Consider the following 18,797-nt stretch of genomic DNA (forward strand, 5'->3'; position numbering starts at 1 on the left):
TTGTTATGACTTAAAGGATGTACGGATGCTTGAAGTGGGGTTGAATGAGGCACGGGGTCAGCAGCAACACCTAAGAACATCAACTATTTCTAAAACAGACTGGTGCACTTCAGCCCCCTGTGGCCAACACGAGTATTACATAAACAAAGCTTACATTTTCTTCCACCCGTTTCACAGACAGATGAACCTAAAGAATGAAAGATGATCCTGTTCTTCAGTCATAACCACAGTTAGGATCAGACTTCTTCTCATCTCATCTCAGAGCTGGTTGATCAGATATGAAGATCATGTCGTGTTTGATTGTTCTGTTAAGATCTCAACCTTTCTGATCCCGATTCACTGTCAACTTAAATGAAGCAACACACACCTGACCAGAGCTTCCTTCAGCCTCCCATTCTGCTCCTCCAGCTGCTTCACATGGTAACTGGACGCAGCTCCATCCGAACCTGTGAGGAACACAGAGAACACAGCTGAGCTCTGCAGCATCCTGCGGGATTTATTCAACTCTTTTCTGCAGCAGCAAATAATTCATCCGTTGTTGATTCCACCTTGAAACTTCTGATTCCAACATGCAGTAAATCATTTCATTTAGTTCCCTTCTGTTCAGAGAATGTTCAGCCTGTTTTAGGCCTTAATTATTCAAACTTTAAGTATCAAAGCAGAAAGAAAAGCCAGTGTTGCCTTAATGAAAGTGTTGAGAGGTGACTCCCGTCAGTGCAGGGTTCACAATGTGTAGCACAGATAACTAAACGTCTCAGCCCCACCTTTCTCCTCGATCTCGTGCTTGAGGATCTCCAGGTCCATGGTGAGCTCGTCCACTTTCTCCTTGTGGGAGTCGACCTCCAGCTGCAGAGACTCCGCCCTCTCCTCGGCCATCTCCTTATCCAGCGTGGCCATCTCGATGGCGTCCGCTGTGTCCGACATCTCCTCCATGTAATGCTCCTTGGCCTCCAGGGCTTCCTTTGCCTCCTACACACAGATCATTATGTTAGTTAGTTATTGTCCATAGAGTCGCAATACAATCTTTAACACCTGCAAGGAAATGTTTCTCTCTTTGTGCATTATTTCCCTTCATTGCTCGTTTGTGTCTTTAAATGAAGTGAATTCTTCATTTACAGGCAGTATTGTATTGTATAGCTGTGGTTATAATAATAATCTGTTTATGATGTCTGCAGTGTGGGTTTGTGTCGTATTAGTTGAAATAGTGTCTCGTCCACTCTGATCTGTTCCTGCCTTTATATGTGTTAATATAAAACTACACAGTTATTAAGCAGAGTTATGTTACCTAAACGTTACATTTAGTACATTGTTTAGTTCTTCTCTATTCAACATGTACAATAATAAGTTTGGTTTATTATTTCTCTGTAACATTAACGTTCAGAACTAACTAAGAAAGAATCAAAGTTCATGAAAAACACAATTCCTGCACAACTTAACATATAGTTCACACATGTTACTATTACTCATCTGAATGTCACACTATTACATCATATATCATCTCATATTCCTATCTTAAGTCTCCTCTGCAGCGTCTGAACATCTACTCATGGGTCTGCAGCTTCTCACCCTCTTGGCCTCCTTCAGTTGTTTCTGCAGCTCGGCCTGCTGCTCCTGCATCTTCGTCTTCCACTCCTGCAGCTGCTCCAGCTGGATCTTGTGCTTCTCCAGCTCCTTCAGCTTGGCCTTGTCCTCCGTCCGCTTCATCTTCAGCGTCTCCAGCTTCTCCTCCAGGTCCTTCACCTGAACACGCAGCACCTCCTCCTCCTGTATGCAGGGTGATACCAAGGAGGAGGAGGAGGAGTAGGAGGAGGGCGACAGAAGGATGAGATGATGAAATGGAGGACAGATGGGAGAAGATGGAGATATTTCATTAGTAATCACACATTTAAAGAGACAAAGGGGGCTTCAGTCCTCCTCCATTACTTCAGCTTTTCATTCTTTACTTTTTCTTTAATTGTTCCACTTTCATGATGTTTTAAGGAGTGGATCAGGTGAACAACAGCTTTCATCTTCTTATGTATTAGGAAGCTTTCATTTCACTTGCCATGCAGTGACCCCCCTGTGGAGTGGAGGAAGTCAGCATTGAGACACGAAGGACACACTTAATATACGTGCTTGTACACATCTCACACACACTACTTTAGTCCTGAAATAAACACCTGCAGCCTGTGAACAGAGACGTCTCACACACAGCGATTACAGACTGGAGGTCACACCTTGGGCAGCTCGTTAACATGTTAGTGAGAGAAACAACACTTCAATATTAGGTGCAAAACATCTTCACATCACGCCACATGACTGCACCTGTGTTTCCATCATGACGTCCTCCTGAGGGGATAAAACATGAATCAGACCGACGATGTTCAGATCAAACACCAGACGGCAGCTGTTGAACTACACATTAAAGTACATGTTGCTTCTCTGTGTCAGCAGTGATTCCACCTGCACACAGTTCATGATCAACAAAGAGTTCACAGACAGTTAAGCAACTTCACGAGATCCCATTGACTAATGTTCGGTCATCTTAATCATCTTCATCAGCCGTGTGCTCCAGAGCTCATCTCTGAAACGGCTTCGTCTCATTGCTGAGAAGCAGCAGACTGAAAGTGAACTAATGATACGCAACCACTTCAGAACCAAAGCGTGAGACTGTTGTACACTGATGCTATCAGAGTAACAGTAGTGGTGTCTATTGATAGAATGATAGTTGAGCAGACTGAGTGCCCCTCAGAGCTCCATCCTGGGCCCACTGCGTTCAGCTACAGATAAATGAAAGCATCACACCTGCAGATGACACCTCGCTGTGTAAACCTGAAACCTCTACAGCTCAGAGCATCCAGAGGACTGTTCAACACAATATCTGTTGCTTTTTGCTGTTTTACCAAATATGTGATGAACAAGGAACTCCACACACAAGACACCAGTACAACTACTAACCTCTAACTAACTCACTCACTAACTAACTACTAACCTCTAACTCACTCACTCACTAACTAACCTCTAACTAACTCACTCACTAACTAACTAACTACTAACCTCTAACTAACTCACCCACTAACTAACTAACTACTAACCTCTAACTCACTCACTCACTCACCTCTGTGGACTGAAAGGGTTAACTTCTCACTGAATCTCAGGTGTGATTTGTTTTACTTGTGATCAATCCAGCCGAACACTATGTGTCCCACACTCACACTAATTCTCTACAGTGTGCACTAAACTACTAAACTCTATGTGTTAAATAGCCTATTAAGTATCCATACTGTCTGCTCTGAGTAACTTTATTTCTAGTGTGATCACATGACAAAGCATGACCACCGAGAGGAGAAGCCGTTTAGATTATACGACTAAAGACTGCTGCTACATTACAACTATAATCAAGTCTGTTGCATAGTTTCCTGTTTTTCCCTTTTGTTAGATTGGAAGTCCTGGTTTTATTCCACGTGTCCTTATGTACCTGAAGACACCAGTTAAAGCCTTCTTCTTATGACACCAACACAAAGTGAATACTTAGAGGAACTGTGGAACAGCAAAGGTCACGTCTGATGTAACTCCCACACGTCTGCTCTCTGAAGACGTCTTTGATCTCGATGGCACGATGTGCATTGTGTTACAACAGTGTCATGTGTCATGATCACCATGTCTAGCATGTTTCATCACAGCTGGCATTAGTCACCTGTTTCCTGTATGTGAAACCCATAAATATCAGAAGTGTGAGCCCTCACCGCGTCGTTCCTCAGTATGTTATGAATGCACCTCGTCCTAAACGAATCAGCAAGCTGCCTTCCCCTGTAGCTCCTCCCACAGCTTGATGTTCTGAAGGCGGATAACTGACCTTGCTGGGGCCGGGGGCCGGAGGGTTCCCTGGGGAGTGGAGGGTGGGGATGACCGGAGCAGCCAGAGGGGTCTGGGCCGGCGTGCTGGGCTCGCTGCTGCTCATCTCCCCAGCAGAGGCCGAGGCCGAGCCGGACGCAGCCCCCCTCCCCCCTGCAGGTCGGCTGGGCTGCTGCAAGACAACAATGAGACAGAAAACATGACTACATGTACAATGAGAAGATTCTACTGTGATGAGGTTTAATGGCCCCTCACTGCATGGTTACATGCATTGAGCATCCTGGTTAGAGTCGTATTCAGGACGATAACACTGAAGATAAAGTAAAGCTGTTTGTCTCTGTGGGTTTCTGATAATATGTGTGAAGCAGTTCAGCTTCTCCACCAGATCAACAATACCAGACTTTCCTTTTATTTCCTATTATTCTGAACATTATTTATTGATATTTGTTGTTTTTCTGTATGTATGTAAACAAGGCAGAAATGAATGATCAGAAACATGGATCCAGATATGATGTTTACATGTGCAACACATCAGAACTGCTCTGGAACTAATTGAAACAGTGACTACACCTGCTGCAGCAGAGGAACAGTATTCATGCTGTAAATATACATGTAGAGCAACGTGCAACTAGAACAATGTTGTTGCTATAAACCAAAATAATGAAGATAAGATGGATCATTGGTGGTGATGTGTAGTCACAGCTCGGCATCACTCACACAAACACACAAACTGCTTCATGAAGTAAAACAATCAAATCATTCAAAGTGAGAGAAATGAGAAACCTGCAGACTGAGGACTGGGCTCACCTTGGGCCTTCTGGCCGTGGTCTGATGAGGAGAGGAAGGAGGAGAAGAGGAGGAAGTGGAAAAAGGTTAAAGAGGAGGAGAGGAGGGAAGGAAACAAACAGCCAGGGTTAGTGATTAAAGGCAAAGTTCATTTTAAACTGGAAATCACAGAGAACACGACGAGATGGTTGCATGAAACAATAAAAACCTTTGAAAAGCACAATGAAGCCGTTATCATGTGACATCCCTACAGATCTCTCCTCTCTCTTGTCCTAGCTGGTCTCCAGGGTCTCATCTCTTCCCCCCACGTGACCAAACTCCTCAGAAACAACATGGACACTGAGACTGGTACGGCCACCGGGACCTAAATGACTGCTTTGTGTCTCGCACAGACGAGGTTCACCGGAGAACAATTCTGTTGTGCTGCACGATGCGCTGTGATAACAGCTTGTTATCACAGACGAGCTGCACAGAGAAACATCCACTCTGTTCTCCTCTCACTCCTGAGAGTCCTGCACTACGTTGTTTTAATGAGACTGCTTGAAGGAGACATTCACCATGAAGGAGACATTCACCATGAAGGACATTCACCATGAAGGAGACATTCACCATGAAGGACATTCACCATGAAGGAGACATTCACCATGAAGGACATTCACCATGAAGGAGACATTCACCATGAAGGACATTCACCATGAAGGAGACATTCACCATGAAGGAGACATTCACCATGAAGGACATTCACCATGAAGGAGACATTCACCATGAAGGAGATTCACCATGAAGGAGACATTCACCATGAAGGAGACATTCACCATGAAGGAGACATTCACCATGAAGGACATTCACCATGAAGGACATTCACCATGAAGGAGACATTCACCATGAAGGAGACATTCACCATGAAGGAGACATTCACCATGAAGGAGACATTCACCATGAAGGAGACATTCACCATGAAGGAGACATTCACCATGAAGGACATTCACCATGAAGGAGACATTCACCATGAAGGACATTCACCATGAAGGAGACATTCACCATGAAGGACATTCACCATGAAGGAGACATTCACCATGAAGGAGACATTCACCATGAAGGAGACATTCACCATGAAGGAGACATTCACCATGAAGGACATTCACCATGAAGGAGACATTCACCATGAAGGAGACATTCACCATGAAGGACATTCACCATGAAGGACATTCACCATGAAGGAGACATTCACCATGAAGGACATTCACCATGAAGGAGACATTCACCATGAAGGACATTCACCATGAAGGAGACATTCACCATGAAGGAGACATTCACCATGAAGGACATTCACCATGAAGGACATTCACCATGAAGGAGACATTCACCATGAAGGAGACATTCACCATGAAGGACATTCACCATGAAGGAGACATTCACCATGAAGGACATTCACCATGAAGGAGACATTCACCATGAAGGAGACATTCACCATGAAGGAGACATTCACCATGAAGGACATTCACCATGAAGGAGACATTCACCATGAAGGAGATTCACCATGAAGGAGACATTCACCATGAAGGAGACATTCACCATGAAGGACATTCACCATGAAGGAGACATTCACCATGAAGGAGACATTCACCATGAAGGACATTCACCATGAAGGAGACAGTCACCATGAAGGACATTCACCATGAAGGAGACATTCACCATGAAGGAGACATTCACCATGAAGGAGACATTCACCATGAAGGAGACATTCACCATGAAGGAGACATTCACCATGAAGGACATTCACCATGAAGGAGACATTCACCATGAAGGAGACATTCACCATGAAGGACATTCACCATGAAGGAGACATTCACCATGAAGGACATTCACCATGAAGGAGACATTCACCATGAAGGAGACATTCACCATGAAGGACATTCACCATGAAGGAGACATTCACCATGAAGGAGACATTCACCATGAAGGACAACAAAGAGCATCTCACAATGTATTGTGAGACTGTAACTCTATAGAGATACATTCTATAGATGATATGGTTTCTAGATCAATGACATCATATATAAACATTAACATGTGTGTGTGTGTAAAGCTGTATGCCCTCTCATCTCTACACATGTCGTGGCTGTTCTGGAGCTTTTGATCAGCTAACAATTATTTCCTCCATTAATTGTTCAAATGTCTTGTTTTGTTTGAATGGTCCAAAATATAAAGATTTTACTCTGATATACAACTTAGAAAAGAAGAAACTTCATAAAAAAGATCTCTCTCTCTCTCTCTCTCTCTCTTGCACACACACACACACACACACACACACACACACACACACACCTCTCTGGCTAGTTATCGTTCTTTATTGGATTAGAGCCGGACCATTCAGCAGAAATTAGCCCGAGCTAACAGCTAACAGCTGTACCTCTTAAGCTGTGGTGTCGTGCTGTAGATACGAGGACAGGCTGTACTGAGATCAGCCTGTTTGCTACCTTCATCTGCAACCAAGAGTGAAATCATGTGATTCCCCTCTGATGGTAAAAAGAGCTTCTGCATGATGAGGCCGAATAAAAGAGAAAAGCTTGTGCTGTCTACACAAACACAACTGCACACATATGGATAGGCATGGAATAATTCTGCACAAATCAGTGCTGAGCAACAGATAAACTGATGAAATGGTCAAATACTGTCACAACCGAGCTGCAGCTACGCTTCTACTTCCAAACTGAGAATATCAGAGATCGCTTGAGAGAAAATAAAAAGGGCGATTATCATCAAAACTCTCCAGCATGACATTCACAGCAGCCCTGCAACAAGACACATGCATGGTGACAACAACAACAACATCCTAACAGATAAGGACCATCATATGGAGTTCTGTACCTTCCGGGGTGCAGGAGTCTGTCTCATCATATTTGCAAGAGAAGAAGACACACACACACACACACAGTCACACACACACACACACACACACAGGAAGGTGATAAAACAGGTAAAGATGTTCGATCCACAGAGACCAGGACGGACGGACTGACGGATGGACAGACAGGCAGGCAGACAGATAGCTGAAGCCGAACAGACAGACAGGCAGCCACTCAGGCCGGGAAGCTGCAGTGGTGGAAATGGCCGCAGCGATGTTTTCCCAGGCTCCCCCTCCCTTCGTCTGTCCTCCTGCTATCGTCCTCCTTTATGTCCTCCTGCTCAGCTGCTCTCATAATCCTCAGTCGGTGCCTCCCTCTCCTTTCTCCGTTTACGACTCGGACATCTCGCTGCCGAGAGCCTTCCGACCTGCTTCTGCTCACAAGGAGACGCCTCGCCTCCCCTAACCTTCCTCTCTCCCCTCCTGTCTCATTCCCCCCCCCCCTTCTCGCTCTGCTTGTTGTGATTGGCCAGCCCAGCCAATGCCCTGCTCCCGCATTACATCACTGTGCAGCCTCCTCCCTCCCTCCTCAAACACCCACCTGGGGGTGGGGGGGGGGAGGGGGGTGTGACATGGGACAAACATAGGATGTGAGACGGAGGAGAGACGGAGGATGTGAGACGGAGGAGAGACGGAGGATGTGAGGCGGAGGAGAGACGGAGGATGTGAGGTGGAGGAGAGGGAGCAACATGAGCAGCAACGCCGATGCAAGCCTCTCTTGTCACCTAGCAACACTGGCAGAGCTCTGATCTGTAACATGTTAAAAAGTCTAAAAGTCTTAAACGTTGTTTAGTTTATCTGTTTATGATCTTTGTATCTGTTGTTGTAATGAAGTTTATCTTTATACTCCTTCTTTTCATATTTTAACTTATTGTGTATCATTATGTAGTTTCATACATTATATGATGCAGTAAATGTGGACTCATCTGCAGTCATTAAGGGTGAGCAGTATGGATACTTTATACTACTCCATTACATTAAGACATATACATTATGATGTAATGTTATAGGTTACGCTGTCCATCCTTTCCAGCTGCAACACATTCATGTATGACGATATGATATGTATGAATCTGAACTGGTCCATTCTGCAGAATGAATACTTTTACTTTTGGTACTTTCAGTATATTTTGAACGCAGGGCGTGTACTTGTACCAGAGTATTTGTACACTAGTATTGCTACTTTAACTCAGAGTACTGTCCATACCTAACAGTGTATTTGTTCTATTCTGATTACTTGTTAATTAAAAGAAACTTTACAAAATGGATTAAAACATTCAGTGTTAAAATAGCCAATTAAGACTCAAAGTAGACGCTAGTCTTGAGCTCTACATGTAACACTGACTGTTGTAAAAAAGGGGATTTTAGTATAAACAGTGATTTAACAGGTCAGTTCATTCCTCTGCTCCACTAATCTCTTCTCTGCACCAGCAGCAGGGCGAGAGAGCATGTAAGAGGATTCATTAAACAGGAATACTCTGATCAGCTGCGAGCTTTAAACCTGAAGTACTTTCACATTGTGGGCTGTGATGAAACTCGGCTATACAGTAAATACAGAGAGGTTGTTTTTCTTTGTGAGATTATATGAGAAAGAATTGATTATTATGAGAAAGACTGAAGCAGAACTTGAGAGTTCAGACTGCTGAAGCGGAGAGAAGAAGTGTTTACATGTATCCGTTACAGAGAATCTGTCCTGATGAAATATTAAACACCGACTAAGTGCTGCTCTGAGACGACGAACGCTGGAGTGATGGGGTGAGACAGACGGAGATGTATCAGGTTCCAGCACACACACACACACACACACACACACACACACACACACACACCTCTGCAGCCTCCAGCAGGACGGCGAGGGGATGAAATGAGCGCTCAGGAAGCACAAACGCAGCATCAGCAACACGCTCGGCTTGCACTGAGCGGGCAGAACGGTGACGGTTATTTCACGACTCGGGGAAACTGGAGAGAGACGCGTGATGCACAAGAAGTCTATCGCAGCCGACAGCAATAAAAGAAGCAAAATCAAAGTTATTTACACTTCGTCCCGCTCACTCGTCTGATTTAAAGACGTGTTGACGACGACTCTGCTGTCGAGAAACAGACTTCATGACGATCATAATCTTATTACTATGAAAACAAAGAACAACAACTTGAGCTTTGTTCATTTACTACATTGATTCACACTGTATCTGTTATTTTAGTAATTCATTTCTTCATTCATTTATCTATTCATTTATTTATTCATTCATATATTTATCTATCTATCTTTTTATCTATTATTTATTCATTCATCTATCTATGTATCTTTCTACCTATTTATGTATCTTTTTATCTATTTATTCATTCATTCATGTATTCATACATGTATTTATTATTGAACACGTTGTGGTTCCATGAATACAACACGTTCCTTCCCTTCTGTTTAAAATAAAGACTGGATAATAAATCTGTAACTTTAACTGGAGGAACAGAAGGTTCAGACTTAGTTGAACTATTTAAAGTAGAGAATAGTTCACCCTTTCATATGTTCTGTCTCGTCTGTAACGAGGGTGAATCATTCCTGCATCTTCTGAACTCCTCGGTGACATTTAACCCACATTGCTCAGTTAGACGTGAGAGAGGAGAACGTTCAGTGAAACGTGAGAGAGGAGAGCGTTCAGTGAAACGTGAGAGAGGAGAACGTTCAGTTAGACGTGAGAGAGGAGAACGTTCAGTTAGACGTGAGAGAGGAGAACGTTCAGTGAGACGTGAGAGAGGAGAACGTTCAGTGAGACGTGAGAGAGGAGAACGTTCAGTTAGACGTGAGAGAGGAGAACGTTCAGTGAGACGTGAGAGAGGAGAACGTTCAGTGAGACGTGAGAGAGGAGAACATTCAGTTAGACGTGAGAGAGGAGAACGTTCAGTGAAACGTGAGAGAGGAGAGCGTTCAGTGAAACGTGAGAGAGGAGAACGTTCAGTTAGACGTGAGAGAGGAGAACGTTCAGTGAGACGTGAGAGAGGAGAACGTTCAGTGAGACGTGAGAGAGAAGAACATTCAGTGAGACGTGAGAGAGGAGAACATTCAGTTAGACGTGAGAGAGGAGAACGTTCAGTGAGACGTGAGAGAGGAGAACGTTCAGTGAGACGTGAGAGAGGAGAACGTTCAGTGAGACGTGAGAGAGGAGAACGTTCAGTGAGACGTGAGAGAGGAGAACGTTCAGTGAGACGTGAGAGAGGAGAACGTTCAGTGAAACGTGAGAGAGGAGAACGTTCAGTTAGACGTGAGAGAGGAGAACGTTCAGTGAGACGTGAGAGAGGGGAGGAGAACATTCAGTGAGACGTGAGAGAGGAGAACATTCAGTTAGACGTGAGAGAGGAGAACGTTCAGTGAGACGTGAGAGAGGAGAACGTTCAGTGAGATGTGAGAGAGGAGAAGAGAACGTTCAGTTAGACGTGAGAGAGGAGAACGTTCAGTGAGACGTGAGAGAGGAGAACGTTCAGTTAGACGTGAGAGAGGAGAACGTTCAGGCCTCCTGGCTGAGGCCGAACAGGAGACGATAAAGTAGAACCGAGCTGACAGGAAATCCATCCTCTGCAGCAGGTCTGTTCTCAGGTCTGTTCTCTGCAGGTGGAGGCGTCACCGCCTGACATTTATCAGCATGTATGAGTCAGCGGAGGATGAATATTAAAGAGAACTGAACCGAGTCGTGATGAATCCCCGGGGGGTGCAACATAAAACTCACAATATATCATATTTCTGCATTATATTCTGATGGCGTCTCATTCGCAGCATGTTAAGATGAAACATGAACATCACGGCTGTTCCTGATGAAGCTGGAAGGACTTAAGTATTTTAGGGTTGAACACCAGAGCTCCACTGCTGTGCTACGTCGTCACATCTCTGACTTCTTTATTGCCTTCTTTGATATTTAGAATAGATTTGATTGTTAAAACTTGTAATCTTTTTACCAAAACACATGAACAGTACAGCAGAAAGGTTTGAACTGGGTTCTTATGGATCAGATGAAATGCTGAGGCTTACTGACGGTAGAGAGTGAGACGGATACAATAAGACAAATACAACAATTATATTTGAATGAATCCGAATCTTCAAAGAATCTGGTGATTTCTATGATTTATAAAATACAATTGATAAAATATTTAGCATTTTTACTTGATAAATGACTAAAACCTAACAATCCATGATCAACATTGATGACCTTTATATTCCCGTTGATGGACTTATGAGCCCAACCAGCCCCACACATCACACGTGTCTTAGTGCGCCAGTGTTAAACCAACACGGCTGCAAAGTGAAGCTGACTGCTCTCAGCTGGATCCTGTTAATACAACCTCCCCTCTGAATGCCACAAACCCAACGTTTACATGTTATTGAGAGCTTCGTGCTGAATATCATGCGAGTAAGATTCTCTCAGAACCGGACTATTGGATCAAACATGTCGGTGCTCCTGATTCACGCAGAAATAACCACGAAAACAGGAAAACAGCTGCCGAGCTGCCTTCAGCATGCAGACCAAGAAAGGGTACATCTCAAGTCTCTTAATGTCATCCCCGTTTCCCTCACTTGCGTCCTTTCCTTGCGTCTTAGTCCCTCCCACCAGGGATGCATGGAGGAAACCATGCGAGGAGAGAGGAACGAGGAAATATGTTTTAAGAGACATGAGACGTCCTTTCCTCAGTTGCGTCACGTGAAGCGATGTCTGTTTCTGATGACAGCTGATCAGCTGATCACAGCTGATCAGCTGTCAGTCGGCTTTAACAGCTGGAGAGACTTTAGATAAGTTAGTGTCTGTTCACATGATCACTGTACTTAATAACAGTAACTAATAATACTAATAACTAATAAAGACACACAGTAATCACCACTGTAGAGGTGTTTCTCTCTGTAGTCTGTTAACAAACTGTGTCCTGTGTTCTGTTTATAAGCACAGGATCCAGTTCTACCAGCGGAATGCGATCGTCTTATTTATGAATTATTTGCGTCTGTACGTTTTGAAATTGTGACTGTGGCGTCATTATTAAATAACCCAGAATATGATTATTGTTTCTCTTAAATGATAAAACTCAAACACTCAGGAATGATGTAAAAAGTGTTTAGTCTCTCAGCTCTCTCTGACTTTAATTGTATTCATAATAAAGTTATTGAGGGAAATATCAGATCATGAAAACACAAATCTTTCTAATAAATGTAGAAAGTTGTTTGTGGTTCTTTTGTTGTTCAGACTACAATGAACATTTATTTAAACCAGACGGTGAATCAGAAACTAATCAAATATAAACTAGAGTTTATTCTGTGATCCGTCTTCACTCTGGTGTTGAACTCAGTCAGTCAGTCTGATCGGCTGCAGCGTCCAATCACATCACTGATGAACAATGAGGGGGCGTGTCGGCCGTTAAAAGACTTCCTGAAAGTCTGTTCTCGTGGGTCCTCGCTCATGGCTCCTCCGAGGTTCCTCCTCCATCCTCGATCCGCAGAGCTACATTAGAGCTTTGGGACGGCCGTCAATATGGCGGCGCAGAAACAACTTCCGGTTCAAGCGAGGATCGAGGAGCGAGGAAACGACAATTAAGAGACTTGAGATGTACCCTTACACATACAGAGCAGAGCAGAGAGCCCGGGGAGGGGCGGTCACGTGACAGGAAGTGGACACACGCGTCACCTCTCGCTCCCTTCATTCGCTCACATTCACGCTCGCATGAACACAGAGCGGCTCGGCAACAAGGCCACGGATAGGCGGTGTGTGGCGAGGTGTGAGGCATCATGGGTAAAACAATGAGCACGAGGCCGTTAGCCATGCAGCAGCGAGGTCACTACAGTCATCAACACAACATCACACTGTACCGAGGTCACAGAAACATGCAGCACCTTTTTGGGCTTCACTCCTCGCTGCGTGGTCGGAGGAAAGAAGGGAAGGAAGTGAGGAAGGAAGAGTTTGTCAGAGGCATGCTGGAGGTGACGGGGGCCTGAGGAGAGTCGGTGGATCAGAGACCTCCATCCAATAAACACTTCATTCACCTTCACACACACTTCATTCAGCTCATTCTCACACAAACTGCTCACAGAAAGGTATTAATATAAACGTGTTATTATAGTAATATGTACTATGACAGACATTCTTATGCCTTTAATGCTACGTTTGTGTTTTATATAAGTAAACGTCGCCCTCTGCTGGTCACATATGAACACAGAACCTTCAGCTCGGGTTTGATTTGGAAGTTGGTCTAATTTGTTAAACTCATAATTATTATTTAAGATTATCTAAAAGAAAATTGTATTTCTTATAAATTTCAATGTATTTTAATTATGGACGGAGATTCTTCTCCTTTTACAGCCGTATAACAAAGAAGAGTTAATCTCACGTTTGTAGTATTTAAGTATATGTATATTACTCCTTCGTACTGTAAACTCATACTTCTAACTTGCAGATTGTCGGTGTGTCCCTCCTTCAGTGTCAACAACTACTGCACATGTAATGCACTCAGAGATGTTCAGTTACTCTCTTTAGACTGAAGTCAAACTATTGAGTGAAATAAATGAACTTGATCACCTGTGAACCCGTGAAAGAGGAAGACTTTCTCTGATAAAGTCTGAAACAGCAGAGCAGGTGTGGCAACAGCAACACACAGGGTTTCCTTTAGATAACATAGAGTTTGTGTGTGTGTGTGTGTGTGTGTGTGTGTCCTGATTTCCTGCAGGTCACTGTGTCACAGCGTTATCCGACTCACCAGTTTCGTGGACTTGGGCGTCTCCAGGATCTCTGAGGAGATAAAAAAAGAGAAACAAAGAAAGTGAGAAACGTAAGTAAATATTATATTATGATCAGTGTTTATCATCTTTAACAAGCTGTAAAGTCCCACAAAGATCCTGCTGCAAACAGATGAAGGCCACCACGACTTATTGTCCACACGGATACTTTCAGAGACACAGTCGCATGTGGAACATCTGCTTTGTGTTTTGGGTAATAGTGCATAAAGTGCTACAACAAATACTAGAATATAAAGGTCTAAAAGAGTCGTTTAAATACTAGAAGTAAGCAAAAGAGCCAATACAAGGAGCTGGGAGGAGTTCGGGCCACAAACAAAGAAACGACTGATAATCACTTCAGAAATCTTCTTAATTGAAAAACAGACGCATCTCTTAAAGACACGAAGCTCAACTGGAATAAAAATGGGAATAATGGAGATTATACGAGACTCTGAACATCTGAACAGCGCTGCTGATAAATCCATCAGCAGGACTGAGAGGAGGAACAGTGTGAATGTATTTCACATGTTGTTGTTTTATACAGTTTGTTTTTTATTGTTTGATGTTGCAAATCTCCCAATAAAAATAAAAATCACGCAGGTCACGTGATATTTATTGTTTTTTCTAAACTGATGGTATTTGTTGTAATTATTTAGATTCTTTTCAAACTCCTGTGGTTTGGATTTTAGTTATTTAATTTAATTTAATTGTTTTTACTGTAAAACACTTTGAACTTTATTTTGAAAGATACTAAATAAAAAAACATATTTGTATTATTATTATTATAATTATTACAATTATTATTACACTATATTCCTCAGCAGATGATGACGATACGATCCAACAGCTATTAATGTCACTTGTTATGTCAACTGTTATTACTGTGTTGTTATTACTGTGTTGTTATTACTGTGTTGTTATTACTGTGTTGTTATTACTATGTTGTTATTATTACTATCTGGCAGTTGAAGCTTGAATCTGTTGCTTGATTATTTTGTCTCATCTCTTCGTCTAACATTAAAGACAAACGTCTGTTAGTCTGAGGCGGTAAGAAGAAGATGTTCGCTGTCAGCAGTAGAAAGACGACGTGTTGCAGTTTAGTTCGACATCATTAGAACATCTGCAGAGCTTTAACGGACCGGCAGTGCACACAGAGGGATTCACACCCACAACCTTGTGCAGAGTGGAGGACTCACTCATGAAACCAGAGCCTGTAATGAGAAACTTACCGAAGCACATTTATATTTCAGACCTTTAGCAGAAACCACGTGAGCTACAGAGGGAGAGCAGGTGGGGTTACACTGCCTTGCTTAAGGGCACGTATACACTCATACAACAATGGAGACGTGACTGATGTGGTGATGAATCCAATCTGATAAAAAGAAAGTACCAGTAAACTGACAGAAATAACATTGAAGCTGCTCTTAAGATGCAGAAAGACTCGGTTTACTTTACGACCAATCAGGAGAAAGGAGGCAGGAAGATGTAGACGGTGTTTAGCATCATCAGCTATCAGACGGATCGACTTCTTAAGAAAGCAGCACAAACACTTTGATGTGGTGATAAAACCTGCAACCCGTCAGTTACCAAAGAGGTGTGAGTTGGACCGCAGTGCCATGAATCAGAGAATACTGTTTTTATTAATGTCACAAGAAGGTGATGAGGACCAAAGACAGAACCATCTGTGTCCTTACCTCGTTTGGGAACCTTGCCGGTGCCGGTGCCGGGCTCAGGCGTCTCCGGAGACGTTGTGTCGGCCCCGTCGTTAACCAGCTGGATCTGAGACGGACAGAAAGCAAAAAGAGTTATTTATGTCCTCCAACGACTCTCAGAGCTGGCAAGGAAGGGAGCCACAACAAACAACATTTATTCATGTTCATTCAAATATATATCAGGTGAGTCGTAATGTTTCTGCGGTGCAGAGACGCTGAGCGGTGTGTGTGTGTGTGTGTACCTGAGCAGCTGGCTCACAGCAGGTAACATCTACTCTCCGTGTTCACTCAACAACAACAAAGGCCTCAAGCAGGAATCACCATCAAATAGATTCCTTCTTCAGTTTCGAGTGATTTAACAGCATTCTCTGTTCGGTGACGTACGTATATACAGACCGTCTGCGTCTCTTCATCGTGGAATTAAGAATAATGAATTTGGAGTTTATGAGTATTTTGGCACGAGAACTTCCACAGTTTACGAGTTAGCTGTTGGGAATATTCTCTGCCTCTGGGTCTTCATCAGGGAACTTCCTCAACGATGTAACATCACCTGTGATGGATATATTGAAGTGCTTCTCCATGACGCTCACATTTCCTTGACTGTTCTTCACGGGCTGCTTTGCTTCAGAGACGCACCTTCTGTATGTAACGTCATGTGAGACCGTCCTGCTCTATCTCTGTCTCTCTGTGGTGACGCAGCATTCACAGCTGCATTTCATACAGACACCGTTACACTTGTTCTGTTTTCACCTGCTGGTTTTAAATGATTCATTACTTCTGTTTACTTTTTACCAGCAGGTGAACCTTACAAACACACGTTCATCAAGTTAACCAAACCTCACAGAAGAAACAGATGTGAAGTTTGCTTTAGGATCAGAGTGAAATGAGGCCCGATGTGTCTGAGAAGTTTAGAAGGTGCCCTGTGAAGATGTAGAGCTCTAGGAGCGATATAGTGCAGCTGTTTCCCTTGTTGTGTGTCTTGTGTTCACACACACACAGACACACTGCTGTCAATGGTTCCACATCATACTACAGGTGGTGAAATGAGCTAAGAAACGCTGCACTGTACCAGCAGAGAGAGGGAAGAGGAAGACTGCTGGTGTAATAAATACTTTAGAAACGTTGTCTGTAGAAGAGCTTTACCTCAAAACAAGCTTCCACAATGAGAACACTACAGGAGCTCATTAAATCCCCATGAAACTGAAGCAGTGACAACAAGACAAGTCTCACTACTTTCCTTTCTTTCCCTTGGGATGCATTGTCTCCTCCAGGCCACCGTAGATAACATATGCTAATGTGATACGCAGCGGCATTTTGCAGGATTTGTTCTGAGAGTAAAAAATAAATCAGAAAACAAGCAAACACGCAGCCTGAAGCAGAAATATCAACCGCCACACAAACCCACTGCGTCAGATGAAAGTAAAACAGAATCCATCTCACAAAGTCAGAAAGTAAACAATAGATAGGTGGGGGGGGGGGGTGCTAGATGGTGGAGACAATGACATCATCCTCTGCTTTAGATCTCCAGCTCTAGACATGACAGGAAAGTAAAGTAAATAACTATTGTTGTCGTTTACCTGCGATTGTCTCACAAATATCCCACGGTTCTCCTCGCAGGTGAAGTAGCGCTTGCCCTGCACGGTGCCGTCGTTCTTGCCCTTGGCCTCGTCCAGGATGACTCCCACCCATTTCCCGGAGGCGAAGAGCGTGTTGCCGATGTAGGCCACCGTGCCCTGCTGCCCCTTCCCAATCACCTCCACCAGGGAGCCCACTTTGACGGGCCGCCCGCCCCCATCCGAGCTCATCCTGCTGCTGCCGCTGCTGGTGGTCTGAGGTGGGACGAAGAACACACACACTGTTAAAACACACACTGTTAAAACACACACTGTTAAAACACTGTTCACTCCTCTAAATATACATATCAGTATAGGGAGTTTCTTCTTCTTCTCTGGAGGAGAGTCTGAGGTAATAACCCTCAGTCATGGGTGTTCACCAGACTGGGAATGAAAGACACTATCAAGTTGCATTGTGGGTAGTGTAGGATCTCGTGGCTTTGAAGATTGATGAATACTCGGGATTTAAAGCTGGGACATCCTGGACCCAGTAGCACCAAATGTGACCACAAGTCCCCCGACTTTGAAGCGCAATACTACACAGCTGCAGCAACCCTTCAGGACGGTCTAACCAGGAGACAACCTGCATTCTCTCTAGTGTCCACCAGGGGGCGACTCCTCTGGTTGTATAGAAGTCTATGAGAAAATTACTCTACTTCTCTCTTGATTTATTACCTCAGTAAACATTGTAAACATGAGTTTATGGTCTCAATCTCTAGTTTCAAGTCTTCTTCAATACAGCATGATGTTCATTTAGTACATTATGGTCCATTTAGAGTCACACAGACCATAAAGCAGGGGATGCTTTAGGGCGGGGCTACACGGTGATTGACAGGTCGCTAACAGAGCACTACGTCACTCCTCCGCAGTCCAAATGTGGTCACTTCCGTTCACTGGCTGCAAAAAATCTAAGATGACAAAGTCCAAAAATCAAAGATGGCGACGGCCAAATTGCCAAACTCAAGGCTTCAAGACCCGAGTCCACAAACCAACGTGTGACGTCACGATGTCCACGTCTGATATCTAGTCTATGCTCCGACTCTAAACATTATAAACGGGATTCAACATCCAAAGAATGCTCGATGCTTATGAGGATTATTTAGGACCATCCTATCACATATCAGTGCATTCTGAACAATCCATCTTAACTTCAACTTACTCACCGTGATGATAGAAGCTGCCTGGCCATTAGCATTCAT

The 18,797-nt window shown here is 43.7% G+C and overlaps 1 protein-coding gene across 1 annotated transcript in view; it reads right to left on the minus strand.

The window, feature by feature from the left end:
- The window catches only part of dctn1b (dynactin 1b), a 32,580-nt gene extending 13,783 nt beyond the window's left edge, over positions 1-18,797 (minus strand). Inside the window, exons 1-8 of the mRNA XM_076107209.1 lie at positions 18,762-18,797; positions 17,563-17,814; positions 15,968-16,052; positions 14,255-14,286; positions 3,836-4,006; positions 1,567-1,764; positions 765-969; positions 368-446 (exon numbers count right to left, since the gene is read on the minus strand). Of these exons, the coding sequence (XP_075963324.1) occupies positions 368-446; positions 765-969; positions 1,567-1,764; positions 3,836-4,006; positions 14,255-14,286; positions 15,968-16,052; positions 17,563-17,814; positions 18,762-18,797 (1,058 nt within the window). The remainder of the gene's footprint in view (positions 1-367; positions 447-764; positions 970-1,566; positions 1,765-3,835; positions 4,007-14,254; positions 14,287-15,967; positions 16,053-17,562; positions 17,815-18,761) is intronic.

Source organism: Anarhichas minor, unplaced genomic scaffold (genome assembly GCF_050575085.1).
Source record: "Anarhichas minor isolate MPS153535 unplaced genomic scaffold, ASM5057508v1 ptg000038l, whole genome shotgun sequence".
Taxonomy (NCBI): domain Eukaryota; kingdom Metazoa; phylum Chordata; class Actinopteri; order Perciformes; family Anarhichadidae; genus Anarhichas; species Anarhichas minor.